This window comes from Cotesia typhae, unplaced genomic scaffold (genome assembly GCF_013202065.1).
Source record: "Cotesia typhae breed Kobodo isofemale line unplaced genomic scaffold, CoteBio_Ctyphae scaffold_13, whole genome shotgun sequence".
In the NCBI taxonomy this organism is placed as follows: Eukaryota; Metazoa; Arthropoda; class Insecta; order Hymenoptera; family Braconidae; genus Cotesia; species Cotesia typhae.
The window spans coordinates 1,703,253-1,719,021 of record NW_027423774.1 but is presented as its reverse complement, the minus strand read 5'-3'; the positions used below and the strand labels follow the sequence as shown (position 1 = coordinate 1,719,021).

The following is a 15,769-nucleotide window of genomic DNA, read 5'->3' as shown; positions in this document are numbered from 1 at the left end:
AGAAATGAAGATGGAGAGGAGCGTGTGCGATATCAAAGAAAATAAGTCAGCCGGGATGGGATGGGAGAAGAGGAGGCAGACACCCAACATTTTATATACACTCTCTCAATTTAATGTCTGTACCAGTAGACTTCATTTTTTGTTTTATTTATTACATTCCATTATATCACATATATCATTACTTAAACTATCATATATACATAATAATTCATATCGAAATTATTTGTTTCAGAAACAAGATTAATTATAAATTGTTATTTTTATATAACGCTGAAGTTGACAGATTTTTAAAATTTTTAGCTATTAAATTATTTAAAAAAAATTTTATTAAAAAGTTTCACATGTGAAAATTAATAAAAAATTTTTAGGAGCATTTTTTTATTGTAATTTATTTGTTAAAAAAATTTTTAAATTGACAGCTTCAGTATTATATTTTTATTCTTGTCAATCATCAGCTTCTTCTATATTAAAAAAAAAAAAATCAAGTGTTTAATTCAACCCTCATGTGAATCTAGAAAAAAAAAAAAATAATTTTTATTTTTATTATTAAGTTTTCATATTCACGAAATTTTATCCACAATTGAAATTTCAAATTTTTGAATTGAGCGATAAAAAAATTACTTAATTGATTAAAAAAGTTTACAATATTTAATTTTTTAGGCTAACATTTAAAAAAAAAAATATGAAGACTATAATACTAAAATTACGAGATATCTCTTTAAAAGCCTGAAGAAGCTATAAATAAATAGCGAAATATTGCAATTAAAGGTTTGATGATAGGTGCTTACTATGTTAAATCCTGAATACAAATATTGATCATTCGATTTGATTTTTTTTTTAATTATAATATAAAGAATTTGTCAATTTCTGCTAATTTTAGTCTCAAAAAATTTTTTTTTTGATTAAATAAATTTCTTCTTTAATTATAAATTTGAAAGCGATCGTAAATTTCAAGCGTTGACGATTGAAATGTGCAGCAAATTTTTTATTTTTTTGTAACAAATAAAAAAAATACTTTTAGATGGTGGTGAGATGCAGAAATTCACCTGAAATGATATAGTCAACGAAACTTGAAGGTATATTAAAAAAGGTCATGCTTACAAGAGAATGAATAGGGAAATCCTGGATCCAAGAATTACGTATAGAAAAAAAGTAACAATAACATTTGGTCGAGACTGTTCGGCGACAACCTGATGTGTTATTCAAGTAGACTATAACTTAAAATCGTTGAGACGAAAGTTTTCAGATGGATGAAGTGTGACGATTTGAAAGTCGATACAGAGAGAGAAAGATAAAAAGATTTTGGGGTCTCTTCTCTTCTTTATACTTTGTTTTCTTTCTCTCTTTTCACTTATTATTTTTTTTTTATTTTTTATTTTTTATTTTTTTCTCCAGACTCCGAAGGTTGTCAAGACACTCCCTTCTTTCAACGATAACGATTTCTCAGTAAATAAATAATAAAAATTCATTTATGCCGAAAAAATCAGTCGGTATAAAATAAATATAAAATTTCCTTGATTATTCAATTGAAGAATATGAGAAGTAATTAAATTTGAATAATGTAAAATTAAAAGATAGAGTTAAAATTATCTGGAGTCTATTAATTGATCGTTAATCATTAGTAATTATCAAACACAGTAACTAATGTCTAATATTATGATTTCAGTAACTTTTTTATTTTATGAAGATGATATTTAAAGCATAATATCTGTATAAAGAGATACTATAAACGAAAAGAGGATTTACAATAGTTATTATTGTAAATCATTTGGCCTGGTGGGAGTGGGAGGCTCTCAAAAACGATTCAAAACTGGTTACAGCCATTGGAATGTAGCTTTTAACACGATCCGCGGGCTATCCACCTTCAGAAGATCCCGCAGAGTGTTAGATACTCAGTCGACATCTCATCTACTCATTCTATCTCATCTCTTTCACGGCGAACTTCAACAAGAATAAGTTTGAGAAAAAAAGAAAGATAGATTAAGTTACAAATGAAATAAATAAAGATGCGTTACGTTACACATGTACTTTTACAAAGGAACAGAAGGAGTTTGGAGATGAGTGAGAAATGAGAACACATATCCACCTAGTTAAATTTTAATCAATGTCCTGATTTATTACAAATGTAACTGAAGAAAAAGTTCTAATGATTTTTATTTCATGCAGTTTGTAATGATATTTTTTTTTAATACAAAATTATTGATATCAAATAATTATTTTTCAATGAATTTTTGATTTCAGGTGTAGAAAAATTGAATTTTTCATCTCAGCTCCAATTGATAGATAATTAATTAAAGGTTTACAATTTAATTTAATTTAAAATTTTAATTAAATACAGATAGATCATTTAATACAGAGAAATAATTTTAAATCATAATTCAACATAAAAAATCAAATTTTAAATGAGACCAAAATAAAAATTACAATTATTAATTATTAGGTTGAAAAAGGAATTGATAAATTATTTATTTGTAAATTGTGATGAAAGTTAAAAGATTATAAAATTTAATAATAGAATCAGGTTAGTGTAATATTTATAAATAAATGTACTATTTAAAAAACTCGAGTTGTTGAATGGGTTTTGTTAAGTATTCAATGCTTGAAATGGTTCAATAGATCATTAATTTTTGCACTCTTCAGTGCTCCAGATACTTCAATCGTTATTATTCATAGAGTTATAATTAGCGTGTTGATTTTAGTATTTGATTGAATAAAAAATATATTAATGTATAAAAAAAAAAAAATTTGAATTAAAATAAAGAAATTTTTACCGCTCTTTTTGGTGCCATGTTAATATTTTAGATAAATTTTAATAATTTTATTAAAAAGGTAATAACTGGTGACATAACATTAAATAAATAAATCTTTACTTAAAAAAAAAAAATGAACATGTATTTAAAAAAAAAAAAAAAATATGTAATATATCAATTATGATTTAATTAGCGCACTAGAAGCGAGTATATAAATATATGAGTGATGCAAAAAATTCCGATGTGAAACGACAATAAGTGAACGTTAATTGGCAAGATCGACATACGATAAAGATTGTAAGAGAATATCAACGTCATAGAGTAAAAAATAAAAAAAAAAATCAAGGAGCAAATATATATTTAATATATGTGGTGGTGTTTCTGGTCGTGCAAGAAATACAGAGTAGATCTTTAACAGCACTTTAAGCCACGTGGTTTGACCCACTACCGACGCGATGCAACAAATGGACCTATAATTACTACCAGTAAATAGTATAAGACATCCTGCTGGTCTGCGAAATTTAATGTAGATTAAAAATATATCATCGAAGATACGAGATTAGATTTCGATCTTAATAATAAAAGATCTCGATGTAAAATAAATTATTTTGTCTAGTCTAAAAGATTATGTAAAATAGTCTTTTATTTAAATTTATGAGAAGAAATATTAACACAAGTAAATTACAGATGCTTGAATTAAAAAAAGCTAATGGCTAATAAATATTTGAAGCTATTAAAAATCGGACCATTTAAAATATATTATACAATAAATACAGAGAGATCATTAACAGGTACTGCTTGTTCATCAATTGGACAGCGAAAGATTGCGTCCAGCTAAGCACACCTGTTCGGGAAGGTATGTCGAGGGCTTACCACCGACCGTCGTGTTTTCATCCAACAAGATACAATTTTTTTTTTTTTTTTTTTGCCAATTTGATGTCCTTAAATATATTTTATTATTATTGTTAACAAAATTTAAAGATTTATGTGTCGTAGAAAAAAATAGTTTGGAAGGACTTAACACTTGTTTTCTATTCAGTCAAAGTGACTATCATTTAAATATACACGGAAAGAACAGGATGACATTGGATATCATCCCAGATTATACTCAGTGAAATCTGTGGTGAAAATTTTTTTCAGAGAGTAGCTACTATAATCCAGATTGTACTGGGTGATATCTGGATTATACTCATTATAATCATTATAATCTGGATTATACTGACTACTATCTGAATTTTTTTCATCTTGTTCTTTCCATGTAATAATAAAAAAAAAAAAAAAAAAAAAAATTAATGTTTTGAGATAAATAAAAAAGCAAAATTACCAAAAAAGAATTTAAGACGGATCATAATGATGAGAACAATAATTTAACAGGGTCCAAACTGAAACGGTTTCGTTTTGTGTGTTGAATAAAAAAGAATAATAAAAAAAGATTAGAGGATAGCTGCCGCGACAGGGGTCTGCCCAGGTGGATCCGAGAGATGTTAAGACGGCGAAGATGGAAAGACCCTGGTACATTGGTGAAGCCAGACAATAGGACGCCAGAAGATGTTGCTTTTTCTTTCTTATGCATTATTATCTTTCTCGCTCGAGGATTCTCGGGCTTGTTCAGATCTTTGCATTATTATACCTCGTATCGCCTTCTTCTTCTTCTTCTTCTTGGCCGTCTTTACTTCTTCTATCCACTCTTGTTGGTCGTGTTGGTTTTTGATTCTTGGACCTTGCCTCTACTCGAAAACTTGAGAGCAGCGGCGTGTTCAACTCACCGCGTGAAACCATAATTTACGGGTCGTGTTTACGTACGTGGGCATACACCAACCGATTCCATACGCCATGGGGCTACTTTCCTTCACGTACAAGCTACCTTATAAGCGAAATCCTGCTTTGTACGGAAAAAGTCTCGTGAGGGTTAAGTTAAATATCTGTGTGACCTGTTCCGTACTTATGGTCTGCACAGGTGTGCACTATCTATTTTATTTTATTTTTTTCTTCCACGAGCTTTTTTTTTTATCTTTCTCTTATACTCTTATACTCTTATGCGTCTTTAATCTTTATATTTATCGACAAATACATACTCCATTTAATTTTGGGTCTTTTCAAGGTGCTATGAATACTTTCAATGAGATTTATTTTAAATAATCTACGCTGGTAAAAAATTTTCAACAATCATTTAATCACCAACTTTTTCAAATTCAAACATAAATTTACTACCTTTGTAATATAGCTGAGAGCGTCAACTACATTATGGTATTTCTTAACAAAAATTTTCGTCTTTCCAGAAAGTTTTAAAACTGCTTAAAGATTCTAAGAAATCTATAGAATTACGGGAAATTATAAAACCGTTGGAAAATTTTCAAGGACTTCTAAACTTCTCAAATTACTAGAAGCAATAAAAACCGATTTTATGGTTGTTTAAATTTTAAATTTAGGAGAATTTGATCAATGGTAGATCAAAGAATTAAATGCCGAGATTGCATAATAATTTTAATTTTAATAATCTTTAAATGTTAAGGTAGAAGACCCAGTTATTGACACTTGTAATTTTATTCTATTTAAAAAAATGAAATGTTCTCAAAAAATCAATTAATTTATTGGAGTTGATTTTTTTTTTTTTTTTTTTAAAGTAAAATTCAAGAAAAAATAATTTGCATTCAACATATTAATAGTCAGTTTCCTAAAAAATAAAAAAATTCAATACTTTATTTTTAATTTTTAACTTTATATAAAATGCGGAAGCTTTCATCTCGAAGAAAATTTATGAATAATTGATTACTAAAGTATTTCAAAAAATGTTCTTGATTCTACAGCAATATCACAGTAGATATCATTATCATAATTATTCCTGCAATGTAATACAAGACTAGACATATGTATATATGCTTAACGATACAAATCACTTTTTAAAATTTATAAATAAACAATTTCTGGTAAAATTCAATTCGTTGAATTGTGTTGTCCCTAATTTATTACTCTTGATTTGTGTAAATTAGTTATAGAAGATAAACTCATTAACTTATATCTATTTTAGTTACAATTGATAAAGTTAAATGATGAAAATTGCAAATGTCCGTTTTTATTTTTTTATTTTTAAAAATAAATTAGGAAAATCCATGTAAAAAATATTTAGAAATTCTTCTCAATTGTTTACATGAATTTTATTTTTATAAAAGTCATTAATTAAAAAATAAAAATAAAACGAGATGTCTGCGGTCTTTTTCTATCATAAATGATACCTTTTAAATAAATTAAAGATAAAATTAAGGAATTGTTCACTAATTAAAAACTCTCAAAACAAAAATGTAATCATTAAAAAAAAATGGACTGTAAATTTATAAGTTTATTGAGTTTTATTGTAAATACTCATGTAATTACACAATAATTGGTGTTGGTGGAGGTGCATCCTTAGCAGTTTTGATTTCAGAGCTAGGTTGTTGGTGAATGACCTCATCTTTAGGTTCAACAACGTTAACGTTGTCAGGGAGCGGCTTCTTGGGTCCAATTTTGCCATTTGGATCCCATGGCAACATGATCTTAACTTTAATACCTAATACTCCTTGTCTGAGGAGTACGTGTCGAGTGGCGGTATCGACGTAATCCGCTGTTGGCTCACCAGAGTGGATCATCAATCCGTCAACGAATTTCATGCTCTTGGCACGTTGACCTCTCAATTTACCGCTGACCACTACTTCACATCCTTTAGCACCGGATTCCATGATGAAACGGAGTACACCGTAACATGCTCTGGAATACAAGCGAAGACGAATTGTAATTACAATTATTTAAATAATAATTAAGGTAATGAAACGGAATTTTGAAAATTTTCATTTAAAAAAAAAATAGGGAAAATTTTTTCTAGTGCTCTACGAGATTGTTAATAACTTTGTAATAATTAAATATTTTTTAATTAAAATTTAGGGTAATAATCTTTAATGTACCCTTAATAAAATAAAAAAAATCCGATCCAAAAATTCCTTTATTTTCCCTGTTAAAAAAATTCCCGAGAATTTTTTCTTTTTGGGCCCAACTACCTTAATGACGATTATCAAAACAAATTTAAAGACAAAAATTACCTTCTGACAGCAAGACCTCCGATCAACTTGTAACGGAGCGATTCCGCTTGAGCGATAGCGCACAGACCACGGGTGGCGACTTTTTCAGCATACAATTCAACTGTTTGATCCTTGAAGTTGAATCTTTTTTGAACGACAGAGGTCAATTCACGGATTCTGCGACCTTTTTCTCCAAGCACGCTTTGGGTGTGAGTGGCCATGAGAATAATCTCAGTACGAGTCGGGGTGACACGTACTTCGACTCCGGAGTAGCCATCCTCAGCGAGCTCACGAGTTAAAAACTCGTTCAATTCCGCTTTGAAAACTCCGTCAGCGACGAACTGTTGATTAAAAAATTTTTATTAGTTGATGTGAAAAACTTACTTTTTATTACCAATCCTTAAACTATTATCAGGTGTAATGAACTGCAGGTGTTAACCTCAAAATTTGTTTATAGTTACCAAGATCGTAGGAAAATTAAATTAGTAAGAAAAAATTATGCGATTTCAATAATTAATTAATAATCAATAAGAAAAAAAAATACGTTTTTCTTTTTTTTGTTAATTTTTAACAATTTTAAAGATAAATAATAGCGATAACATTCGTGACAGCCGAAGACAGTAGTTAATCACTAGTAATCCAAATGAACAAACATATTCCACTAATTAAATTATAAAATAATTGAAGATTAACATCTACGTCTTTTTGTTAACATATTATTTTTTCTTAAAAAATTCACTTATAATTGGTATTTTTTACAAACCTTGCGCTTTTTTGAGATAGACCGTGTGGCCGCCATTATATTGAAAGAAAGAAAGAGCGCAAAAGAGCTGAAAAAACCGTGCGACGGTCAGGCGCGCACTGTGACGATTAAGCCCTATACCGGAAGTTCTAGTAACATTTTAACAACTGAAATATAAGAAAAATTTCTTTTAATTTTTAAAAAAACAATTAAATTGATTAGAATTATTAATCTAAAAAAATGTGTTATTGTTATTAAAATATTACTATTAAATTTAATTCAATTTTTTGTATATTAAAAATTGTAAATAGACATAATCTACAATGGCGCGAAATTTAACCAATCGAAGATAGTATTTTGAATTTATAATTGTGGAATCTTGGACACCTTACACGATAATAAAAGTATTTTAGGTGAAAAAGACTACTTTGTGCAAATATAATAATAATAATAATAATAATAATAATAATAATAATAATAAAATAAAGGAGACAGATAAATTTTAGTTAATTTTATTATCCGTAATATCCAATTAATAAGTTCATATGGTACATGTATTTATTTGTAAACACTATCGATTATTTCCATGATTTTTAATAATAAGAACATTTGTGTATATTTTATAAACATTTTTAATTAATCATAATCAATCGATTTGTTTTTAAATAACATTTCTATCGAATTAAATTTTTTTTTTGTTCATTTTCACGTCTTATTTTCTACAAAGATAAATGTTACTTTCTTTTAATAGTAATTAATTTTTTTCAAAATCATATCGCAATATGCTTTTTGATAAAAATTTTATTTTGATACAATTAAATGATAGTTTATAATACTCATTTTAATTATGAGTGTAAAATAGCATTGTAAGCTTGGAAAACGCCTCCTGCTACTTCTACGGAACGTGATTTCAATGACAACTGAAAAAAATTAAAATTAAAAAATTAAAATTATTTGGTTTTAAAACTTTATTGTACATATCTGGGAAACTTACTGTAACATCTGGATTTCCTGGTTCGAATTTTAATTCAATAAGCACCCAAACATTATTCGTTAGTTTCAGAGATTGATAGAGCATGTCTTGGCCTTCAACATTTCTTTTAGCAATAGTAAAAACATTACTTTGTTGCATTTTCTGTACTACTTGATCAGCTGTCAGTAATACTCCATTAAGGGTATATTGAACCTAAAAAAAAATATTGATATTAAATTTTTTCGATAGTAATATAAATAAAAAATATAATATCAAAATATCAACCTCATTCTGAGCTGGAATGTCTTTCCATGTCGACAGAAATACTCTTTTTTCCAATTGGCCGTCTTCCGTAAAATAAACATGCATGGGAACAAGACAAGCAAAATAAAACACATCAATATTATTTTTAATAGCGACTTGAAGATTGTTTAAAGGATCCATTCGTTGAACTGCACCGGTTGTTGTAAGTATCACATTAACTTCTACGCTTGAACCAGGACCCAGAGGAGCTGGTACTTGAAGAGGAGCAGAAAGAGTGAGTCCAAAGCTATTTTTATTCAATTGAATAGCAAAACCACCCATTGCTTGCATCGCTTTATTTGTGAATGTCATATCCATACTAATTTGTCCATTCCTGCAAATTAAAGTATAGTTATTTTTTTATCATGATATTAAAAATTTAATTTGATTAAATTTATTAATTATAATTTAAGTCTAATATAATACGGCTGCCCAAAACACAGTAACTGACAATTATAAGATTTTCTTAAATTTCTTTTATTAAAAAAAAGTTTGTGCGCCAAATTGATAAAAAATTTGATTTATGAATAAATAAATAAATATTATACAACTTACTTTCTTGAGAAAGTACCCCAAATATCAAAACCTTTTCCTTTCTCAGCTGGAAGCCAATTAACTTTAGGAGGTACATAGGAAGTGGGAGCTTGATTGAATCCAAATATGTCACCAAGAAGACCTGTCGTTGTTTGAGAAATAGCTGGCGCTGGAGTCTCTGTTCCACCAAGTATTCCGTCCAAGCCGTCTCCCAAAAGATCTAGACCTGTTGAAGCTACAGGTGCTGGTGGAACAATCGGAGGTCCACCTAAAAGTATTAAAAAAAAAAATTTATTTTTGAGAAATAAATAAAAAAAAAAAAAAAATACTAACCGATATCCATACTGAGAAGATCTCCAATGAGAGAATCTTGAGCTGGAATAACTTGAGCTGCTGGTTGGCTTCTAGCTTCTTCATTAGAGCTATTTCTAGCTGGCAATGATTTTCTGGCTCCAGCTGATCTACCCTCGACAAAGGCAGACGGTGGTTTATGATAAACTGACGCGAGACTTGAAATATGACAAATAAGTTCGTCAAGTAGCGTGGGCTCGAGTAAATCGGTTTCTTCGGATATCAAAGGTTTTTCAGCCAGTACAACTTCTTTAGCAGCTGCGGGATCTGTACTCAACAACCGCCAGTAAATAAATCCACGATCACGAAGATCTGGATTATCAGAATCCTGTGTCGCGAGACTCAAAACTTGCTGTACCAATTCTTGGGTATCAGTTGGACGTTTCAAGAAAAGTTTTACAATTGCAGTCAAAAGTTGCAACTGTACTTGAGTATTTTCATCATGGAAACCTTCTAAGAAACTTTCTAATAACTCATCAGCATTATCGATACGCTCCGCGTATTCTCCAATAATCCAGATCATTGACGCACGTGCTTCCGGCTCATCTAAAGTATCGAGATTCTCACAAAGAGTCGAGATTATACTCTCATATTTGTTTGGATATTTACGGAAAATATCTTTTATAACAACAATAGCTTCTTGAACAACGTAATTCACCTAAAATAATTAAAATTTTAAAAATTTAGAAAATACATTGATTTGTTAAAATATATAAAACTGTATCAATTAATTACTTTTGTTTGAATAAGATCTAAGAGTGTAGACACACATCGCTCAGCAGATGGTTCGACCTTTATTGCGCATCTTCCAATAGCTCTGACAGCTTTTCTTACAAAATCGACGTCTACTTCAGTAGCGTACTCTTTCAATTCCGATAAAACTTGTGCAATGTTAGCTTGAGATGCTAATCTAATCATAATGTCTAGTTTTTCTAATTTAACATAAATTGGGTCGTTGTATTTAACGAAAAATACTTTCATTTCGTGTTTTAAGATGTCCGGGCGCTTTTGAACAATTAAATTAATGTTTCTCAGAGCGACGTACTGAACTTCTGGCTCAGAGCTGAGAAGAGTTACCAATGGGGGTGCTAATTTTTTAGTCAGTGTAGCTACAAAGTCTGATTCTGATTGTAACATTTCCATGAGTTTCATGAGAACCTAAATAATTTTAATTAAAATTAGATTTAAATTTGAACATTACCCATTTGTAAAAAGATTTATAAAAAAAATGATGCAAAACCTTGACTGCTGATAAAACAACTGCAGCATTGGCATGAGCTAACCGTGGAGTTATACGCTCACAAATACTTTGAGCTTCACGATCATCTTTCGGTGAATAATTAGCTAAAGAATCTAAAATAAAAACTTGTCCCCATTCAGTACATTCATTAAGAGCAGTCAACAATTTATTTATTGTCTGCGCATTCATTTCAACAAGTGGTTGTCCACTAGGGCTGGCTTCATTGATCTCTGACAGCGCAGCCACAGCATTAGCTACAACCTTTTGATAGAAAAAAACAAAAAATAGTAAATTACGTTATTAAACTCAAAAATAACTAATTAAAAAAAAAAAATAATGAAACTGTTATGTGACGCAAAATAAAAAAAAATAATACCATTGGATTACTATCTGATAAAAGATCTTTCAATTGATCCAAAAATCCTTGGTCTTCAACCAATCCAGCGTTAATATCGTACAATTTAGCAACGCAAACGGCTGCTGTTTTTCTTACATACGGATCCTCATCCCTCAGACATTTTCTCAGTGGTTCACAGAGATATTCTGTTATTTTGTCGACACGAATGCAGCCCATAGTTCGTACAGCCAATGCACGAATCAGTGGATTTGGATCCTCACAGTCCTGCGCAAAAAATCGGGCAAGCCAGGGATTCAAGTCTAGTCATAATAAATACTAACTACTGATTTTATATTTACTAAAAACGACCTAACAAAAATTATTTATTTTTATTTGTCTTCTATTATTATTATTATTATTTTTTTTTTTTCTATTAATATTTAATATTTATTATAATTTTTAAAAATTGTAAATTTTTGTTTTTTAACGAGATATAAAGTTTGGTATGGTACCTTTGTCATCGGAGATGTTGCTAGCTCCTTTTAGCGTGTCAGAACGAAAAAGGTCAAATTGGTCACCGTCACCATTTTTTAATATAATTAATTATATAATAATAAAACACGACACGAATCGATCACTTTTCAAAGAGCACGAGTTTTTCTTACTATTCGTTTATGTTCTTTTTAATTATTGTAAAAACAATCTTTCGTTCTGTTGTTTTTTTTTTTTTTTTAATATATATATTTAAAAATGATATGGAATATTGTTTATATTTTATTATTTATATTTTATTAATAAATAGAAAGACATTGTCACCTTGCAATATTTAATATTACACATATCATTACACACAAACATACATTACACATTTAATAATATAAGTTTAATCAAAAAATATGTTAATAAAATATTTACAACCAAATTAATTTATATATTGATATTAACTGTAGCTGACACAAAATTTTTTTAGATAGTAAAAATATATACGTGCAATCAGCATTAGCAATGCGTAATCAGGCATTTTGAATGCAATAGACAAAAAAAATATGTTAAAATTAAATTATATATTTTATTGTTATTTATGTTAATTTATCAAATAACATATATAAAACCTACATGCTAATTTTTTGAATTAAATTAATTAATTGAAATTTAAAATTTTTGTTAATAAAATTTTATCTAAGTATTTATTCATGCTAAATTTATATTATTATTGTACGTCTGTACATAAACATACATGTATATTTTTATTTTTTTAACATATAGAAACAAAATTGGTATGAGTAATATTAAATTTGTATTTAAACTTAATTATCGCGATTTTTTTCGAATTATTTTCGCTGGAATTTGGATTGACGACTAGAAAATTAATTAGTGCTTAATTGTATAAGTAATTACAGTCGGATAAATATGTTTTTTTTTTTTTTTAAATAAAATATTAAATGCCGATACCAAATTCCAGTCTCGTGCTCTTTGAAATATAAGCGATTCTTTTGTCGATAAAAAAATCCATTCCATTATATTTTATAACGCAGACAGCCCTGTGCAAACTTATTTTATTTGCAAAGCACGGTCCATTTTATTTAATGAGACAAATTGATTAGTTTATTATTAATCTAATAGTTTTTAAATTATAAATTTTAATAAATTTAATTGAATAAAAATTTGGAATAAATTTATCTTATTGATGAGATAAAAAATTACTGACAATTTGTCTCTGATAAAACAATTAAAATGGTGTAGTATGTATACAAAAAATAGCAAAGGTGCGTTAAAATAAATGTTCATATCGGTAATGAATTTATTATTTTAAAAATTATATTAATTTATTAAATTACCTTGACGAATGTGTTAACTGCCATGATAGCCATATCAGGTTGGCTCTTCGCATAATTCATTAGATAAAGATACACAAGTTTCTTTAACTCCAAATTATCTGTCTGCATGCAGTTGACGACATCGGGGAATAATGCTGATACATCTTTACCCACAGTCATCGACGCAATCACCTGAAAATTAATTAAAAAAAATGATTTTTAATTATGATTACAATTAAAAAACTATCGACTGATTTTTCTATATTTAATTTAATTTCAATTTTTCAAGTACTTGGTAATAAATAAGTTATGCGACATAATCAAGTGAATAACCCTTAATTTAATTTAAAAATTTTCAATTATGTTACCCAGCTAATGAAAATTAAGTTAGCCGGCGTCTAAAAATTTTTATAATTTTTTTTTTACTGAAAAAAAGATTACAAAAAATTAAAAAAAAAAAAAAATTCAATTGTAAAAAACTTGAAAAAAAAATGCGTGAAATTTTTTAAAAATATTTTTTAGTTGTAATTTAATGATTAAAATAAATTCAAAAAATTAAAAACGTCAGCTAACTTTACTATTGTAATTTTATTTATACTCCAAAATTTTTTGATCAATGGTTTTTGATAAAATTAAATTATTAAATAATTTTAGAGTCAATAAAAAATAAAATGAATTTATTTTAATTATATATTTAATAATTTACCTTCTTTACAGCTTCCTTTTTCTTTTCTTTCTTATCATTGTTTAATTCTGATTTTAATTCGAAAATTTCTCCCTTCTTCGTCGTTGTAAAATATTTCGAGTCCGACATTTTGCTATTAAAAATAAAAAAATTAAAAAAAAGCAATTAGTTAAATCATCAGTAGCAGAGATATAACGTAAATAAAATTAAATTGATCCTGAACTATATAGTGTGCAAAGAATGGATCAATGTTTCACTACGTACTAATAATAATAACTCCAAAATCAACTATCGACATACGCACTAAAAGTAATGTGTACAATAATTTAAATAATTATTTAAATTGATAATAGAATAGAAATAGAAATAGAATTTATAAAATAAATGTAATTATTTTTTTTGTTTTTCATCACAAATCGATTATTTCTCCTGACATCCAATGGAATATGGAGATAAAATATAATTAAAATAAAAATATTAATATAAAACTAATTATTACTTATTACAAAAATCAATTCGAAGAATGGTAATTGTTTGCGCAAAAATTAAAAAACAATTGAAGTATTTACCTAAACTAATAATAATTAACTGTCAAATATAAAAAATAATGATTTACTTGACAGCAACCACTACGGCAAAACGCCCCGCCTGGGCTATTGATTGAAGTAGTACATGAATACGTATTCACTTCGACTGTTACCAACGTAAAAGTAACCAGACAGTATACACTTTTAATTTCTTTATATTGTTGAACATTGTCGAGCCAATTGTTGCTGTGTTCACTCAAGTAACCGCCTTTACTTCACGTGATTTTCAAACTTCTCAGCTGATTGTTTATACTACTACTGTACAGCCGTATAATTTTTGTTTACTTTTTTATTTATATAATCATTAATTAAAAAATGAATTTATTTGATGAATTTTTAAACGCTGTTAATGATGTTAAGCTTGGGTTCATCGTGGCGATGGTAATTGGCTATAGTTTTTACCGTTTTGGAAAGAAAAGTATTCCTAATACAGTCGAAAAAAAACCTGACAAAGTGGTAGGTATTTGTTTTAATTAATAACTATTTTATTAAATATAAAATACAAATTAATTTATAATAATTATATTTTATTACATTAAAATTAATTTAGCAAATATTTAAAAATTTTCAGAATTTTTAAATATTGAAAAAATTATTATAAAAAATTAAAAAAAAATTTGAAAAATTATTAGTGAAATTTTTTAAAACAATTTTTCTAATTCTAATTTAATTATTAAAAAATAAAAAATTAAAAACGTCGGCTAACTTTACTATTGTAATTTTTTTTAAATAATTTTTTTAATAAAAAAAATTATAAAAATTTTTATTATTGTTATTTATATTTTTAATAAATTTCAGGTAATGAAGGCTAGTGGTGATGATGATGATGATGATTATAAAATGGTTTTGGTTGTTAGAAACGATTTAAAAATGAGCAAAGGTAAAGTTGCAGCTCAGTGTGCTCATGCTGCTATTAGTAATTACAAAGCTGCTAGAAAATATCCGAAAATTTTAGCTGGATGGGAAGATTGTGGCCAGAAAAAAATTACATTAAAAGTAGCTACTCATTTTATAATTATTTATTCATTAATAATTGTATTTCTGTTTACTCAAATGAATTTAATTGCTTGTACAGGTGGATAACGTTGAGCAGCTGACGGAAATAGCCAAGAATGCCAGAGCAGTTGGACTTATTGCCAGAGTAATTCAAGATGCTGGTCACACACAAGTTGAGTCTGGCTCCAAAACAATCTGTGGTGTTGGTCCTGGTCCTGCTGATTTAATTGATCAAGTAACTGGTCACTTAAAATTATATTAAATTATACTGAATCAGTATAAAAATATTATTATTTACAATTTACAATATTAATTATTTTTTGAAAATCAAATAAATAAATTTTCATTTAAATAACAAAAGTATGTTTTATTTTCAAAAAATGATTTATTAACACTGCTATTGCA

The 15,769-nt window shown here is 27.7% G+C and overlaps 3 protein-coding genes across 4 annotated transcripts; 1 reads left to right on the top strand and 2 right to left on the bottom strand.

Annotated features, from left to right (window-relative positions):
* Window positions 1–6,078: 6,078 nt before the first annotated feature.
* On the bottom strand, window positions 6,079–7,685 carry Rps3 (ribosomal protein S3). The gene is made up of 3 exons (XM_074254445.1): window positions 7,563–7,685; window positions 6,821–7,140; window positions 6,079–6,491 (listed from the first exon to the last, which is right to left on the bottom strand). Exons 1-3 carry the CDS (start codon window positions 7,596–7,598, stop codon window positions 6,119–6,121), a joined length of 729 nt encoding a protein of 242 aa, XP_074110546.1. The 5' UTR covers window positions 7,599–7,685; the 3' UTR covers window positions 6,079–6,118.
* A 411-nt stretch (window positions 7,686–8,096) lies between these two features.
* Window positions 8,097–14,447, bottom strand: Ap-1-2beta (adaptor protein complex 1/2, beta subunit). Of its 2 annotated transcripts, XM_074255454.1 has the most exons (12): window positions 14,351–14,447; window positions 13,803–13,914; window positions 13,118–13,288; window positions 11,792–11,818; window positions 11,319–11,564; window positions 10,943–11,203; window positions 10,438–10,860; window positions 9,685–10,360; window positions 9,373–9,619; window positions 8,800–9,151; window positions 8,536–8,727; window positions 8,097–8,461 (listed from the first exon to the last, which is right to left on the bottom strand). In XM_074255454.1, the coding sequence occupies exons 2-12, from the start codon at window positions 13,908–13,910 to the stop codon at window positions 8,387–8,389; spliced, it is 2,778 nt and encodes a 925-aa protein (XP_074111555.1). In that variant the 5' UTR covers window positions 13,911–13,914; window positions 14,351–14,447; the 3' UTR covers window positions 8,097–8,386. The 2 variants fall into 2 exon arrangements, with proteins under 2 accessions (XP_074111555.1, XP_074111556.1); XM_074255455.1 differs by lacking the exon at window positions 11,792–11,818.
* Window positions 14,448–14,558: 111 nt separating this feature from the next.
* LOC141535500 (peptidyl-tRNA hydrolase 2, mitochondrial) lies at window positions 14,559–15,724 on the top strand. The gene is made up of 3 exons (XM_074255457.1): window positions 14,559–14,824; window positions 15,167–15,364; window positions 15,444–15,724. The coding sequence occupies exons 1-3, from the start codon at window positions 14,684–14,686 to the stop codon at window positions 15,624–15,626; spliced, it is 522 nt and encodes a 173-aa protein (XP_074111558.1). The 5' UTR covers window positions 14,559–14,683; the 3' UTR covers window positions 15,627–15,724.
* Window positions 15,725–15,769: the final 45 nt, after the last annotated feature.

Bases quoted from the DNA above. Each gene is read 5' to 3' on its own strand.
- Rps3 (XM_074254445.1), bottom strand. From the start codon at position 7,598: ATGGCGGCCACACGGTCTATCTCAAAAAAGCGCAAG. The intron at 7,141-7,562 runs GTTTGTAAAAAA...TTTAATCAACAG, and splicing joins CTATCTCAAAAAAGCGCAAG to TTCGTCGCTGACGGAGTTTT. The intron at 6,492-6,820 runs GTAATTTTTGTC...CTTGTATTCCAG, and splicing joins GGAGGTCTTGCTGTCAGAAG to AGCATGTTACGGTGTACTCC.
- Ap-1-2beta (XM_074255454.1), bottom strand. From the start codon at position 13,910: ATGTCGGACTCGAAATATTTTACAACGACGAAGAAGGGAGAAATTTTC. The intron at 9,620-9,684 runs GTTAGTATTTTT...TAATACTTTTAG, and splicing joins TCTTCTCAGTATGGATATCG to GTGGACCTCCGATTGTTCCA. The intron at 8,728-8,799 runs GTTGATATTTTG...ATTTTTTTTTAG, and splicing joins ACATTCCAGCTCAGAATGAG to GTTCAATATACCCTTAATGG.
- LOC141535500 (XM_074255457.1), top strand. From the start codon at position 14,684: ATGAATTTATTTGATGAATTTTTAAACGCTGTTAATGATGTTAAGCTT. The intron at 14,825-15,166 runs GTAGGTATTTGT...AATAAATTTCAG, and splicing joins AAAAAAAACCTGACAAAGTG to GTAATGAAGGCTAGTGGTGA. The intron at 15,365-15,443 runs GTAGCTACTCAT...TTGCTTGTACAG, and splicing joins AGAAAAAAATTACATTAAAA to GTGGATAACGTTGAGCAGCT.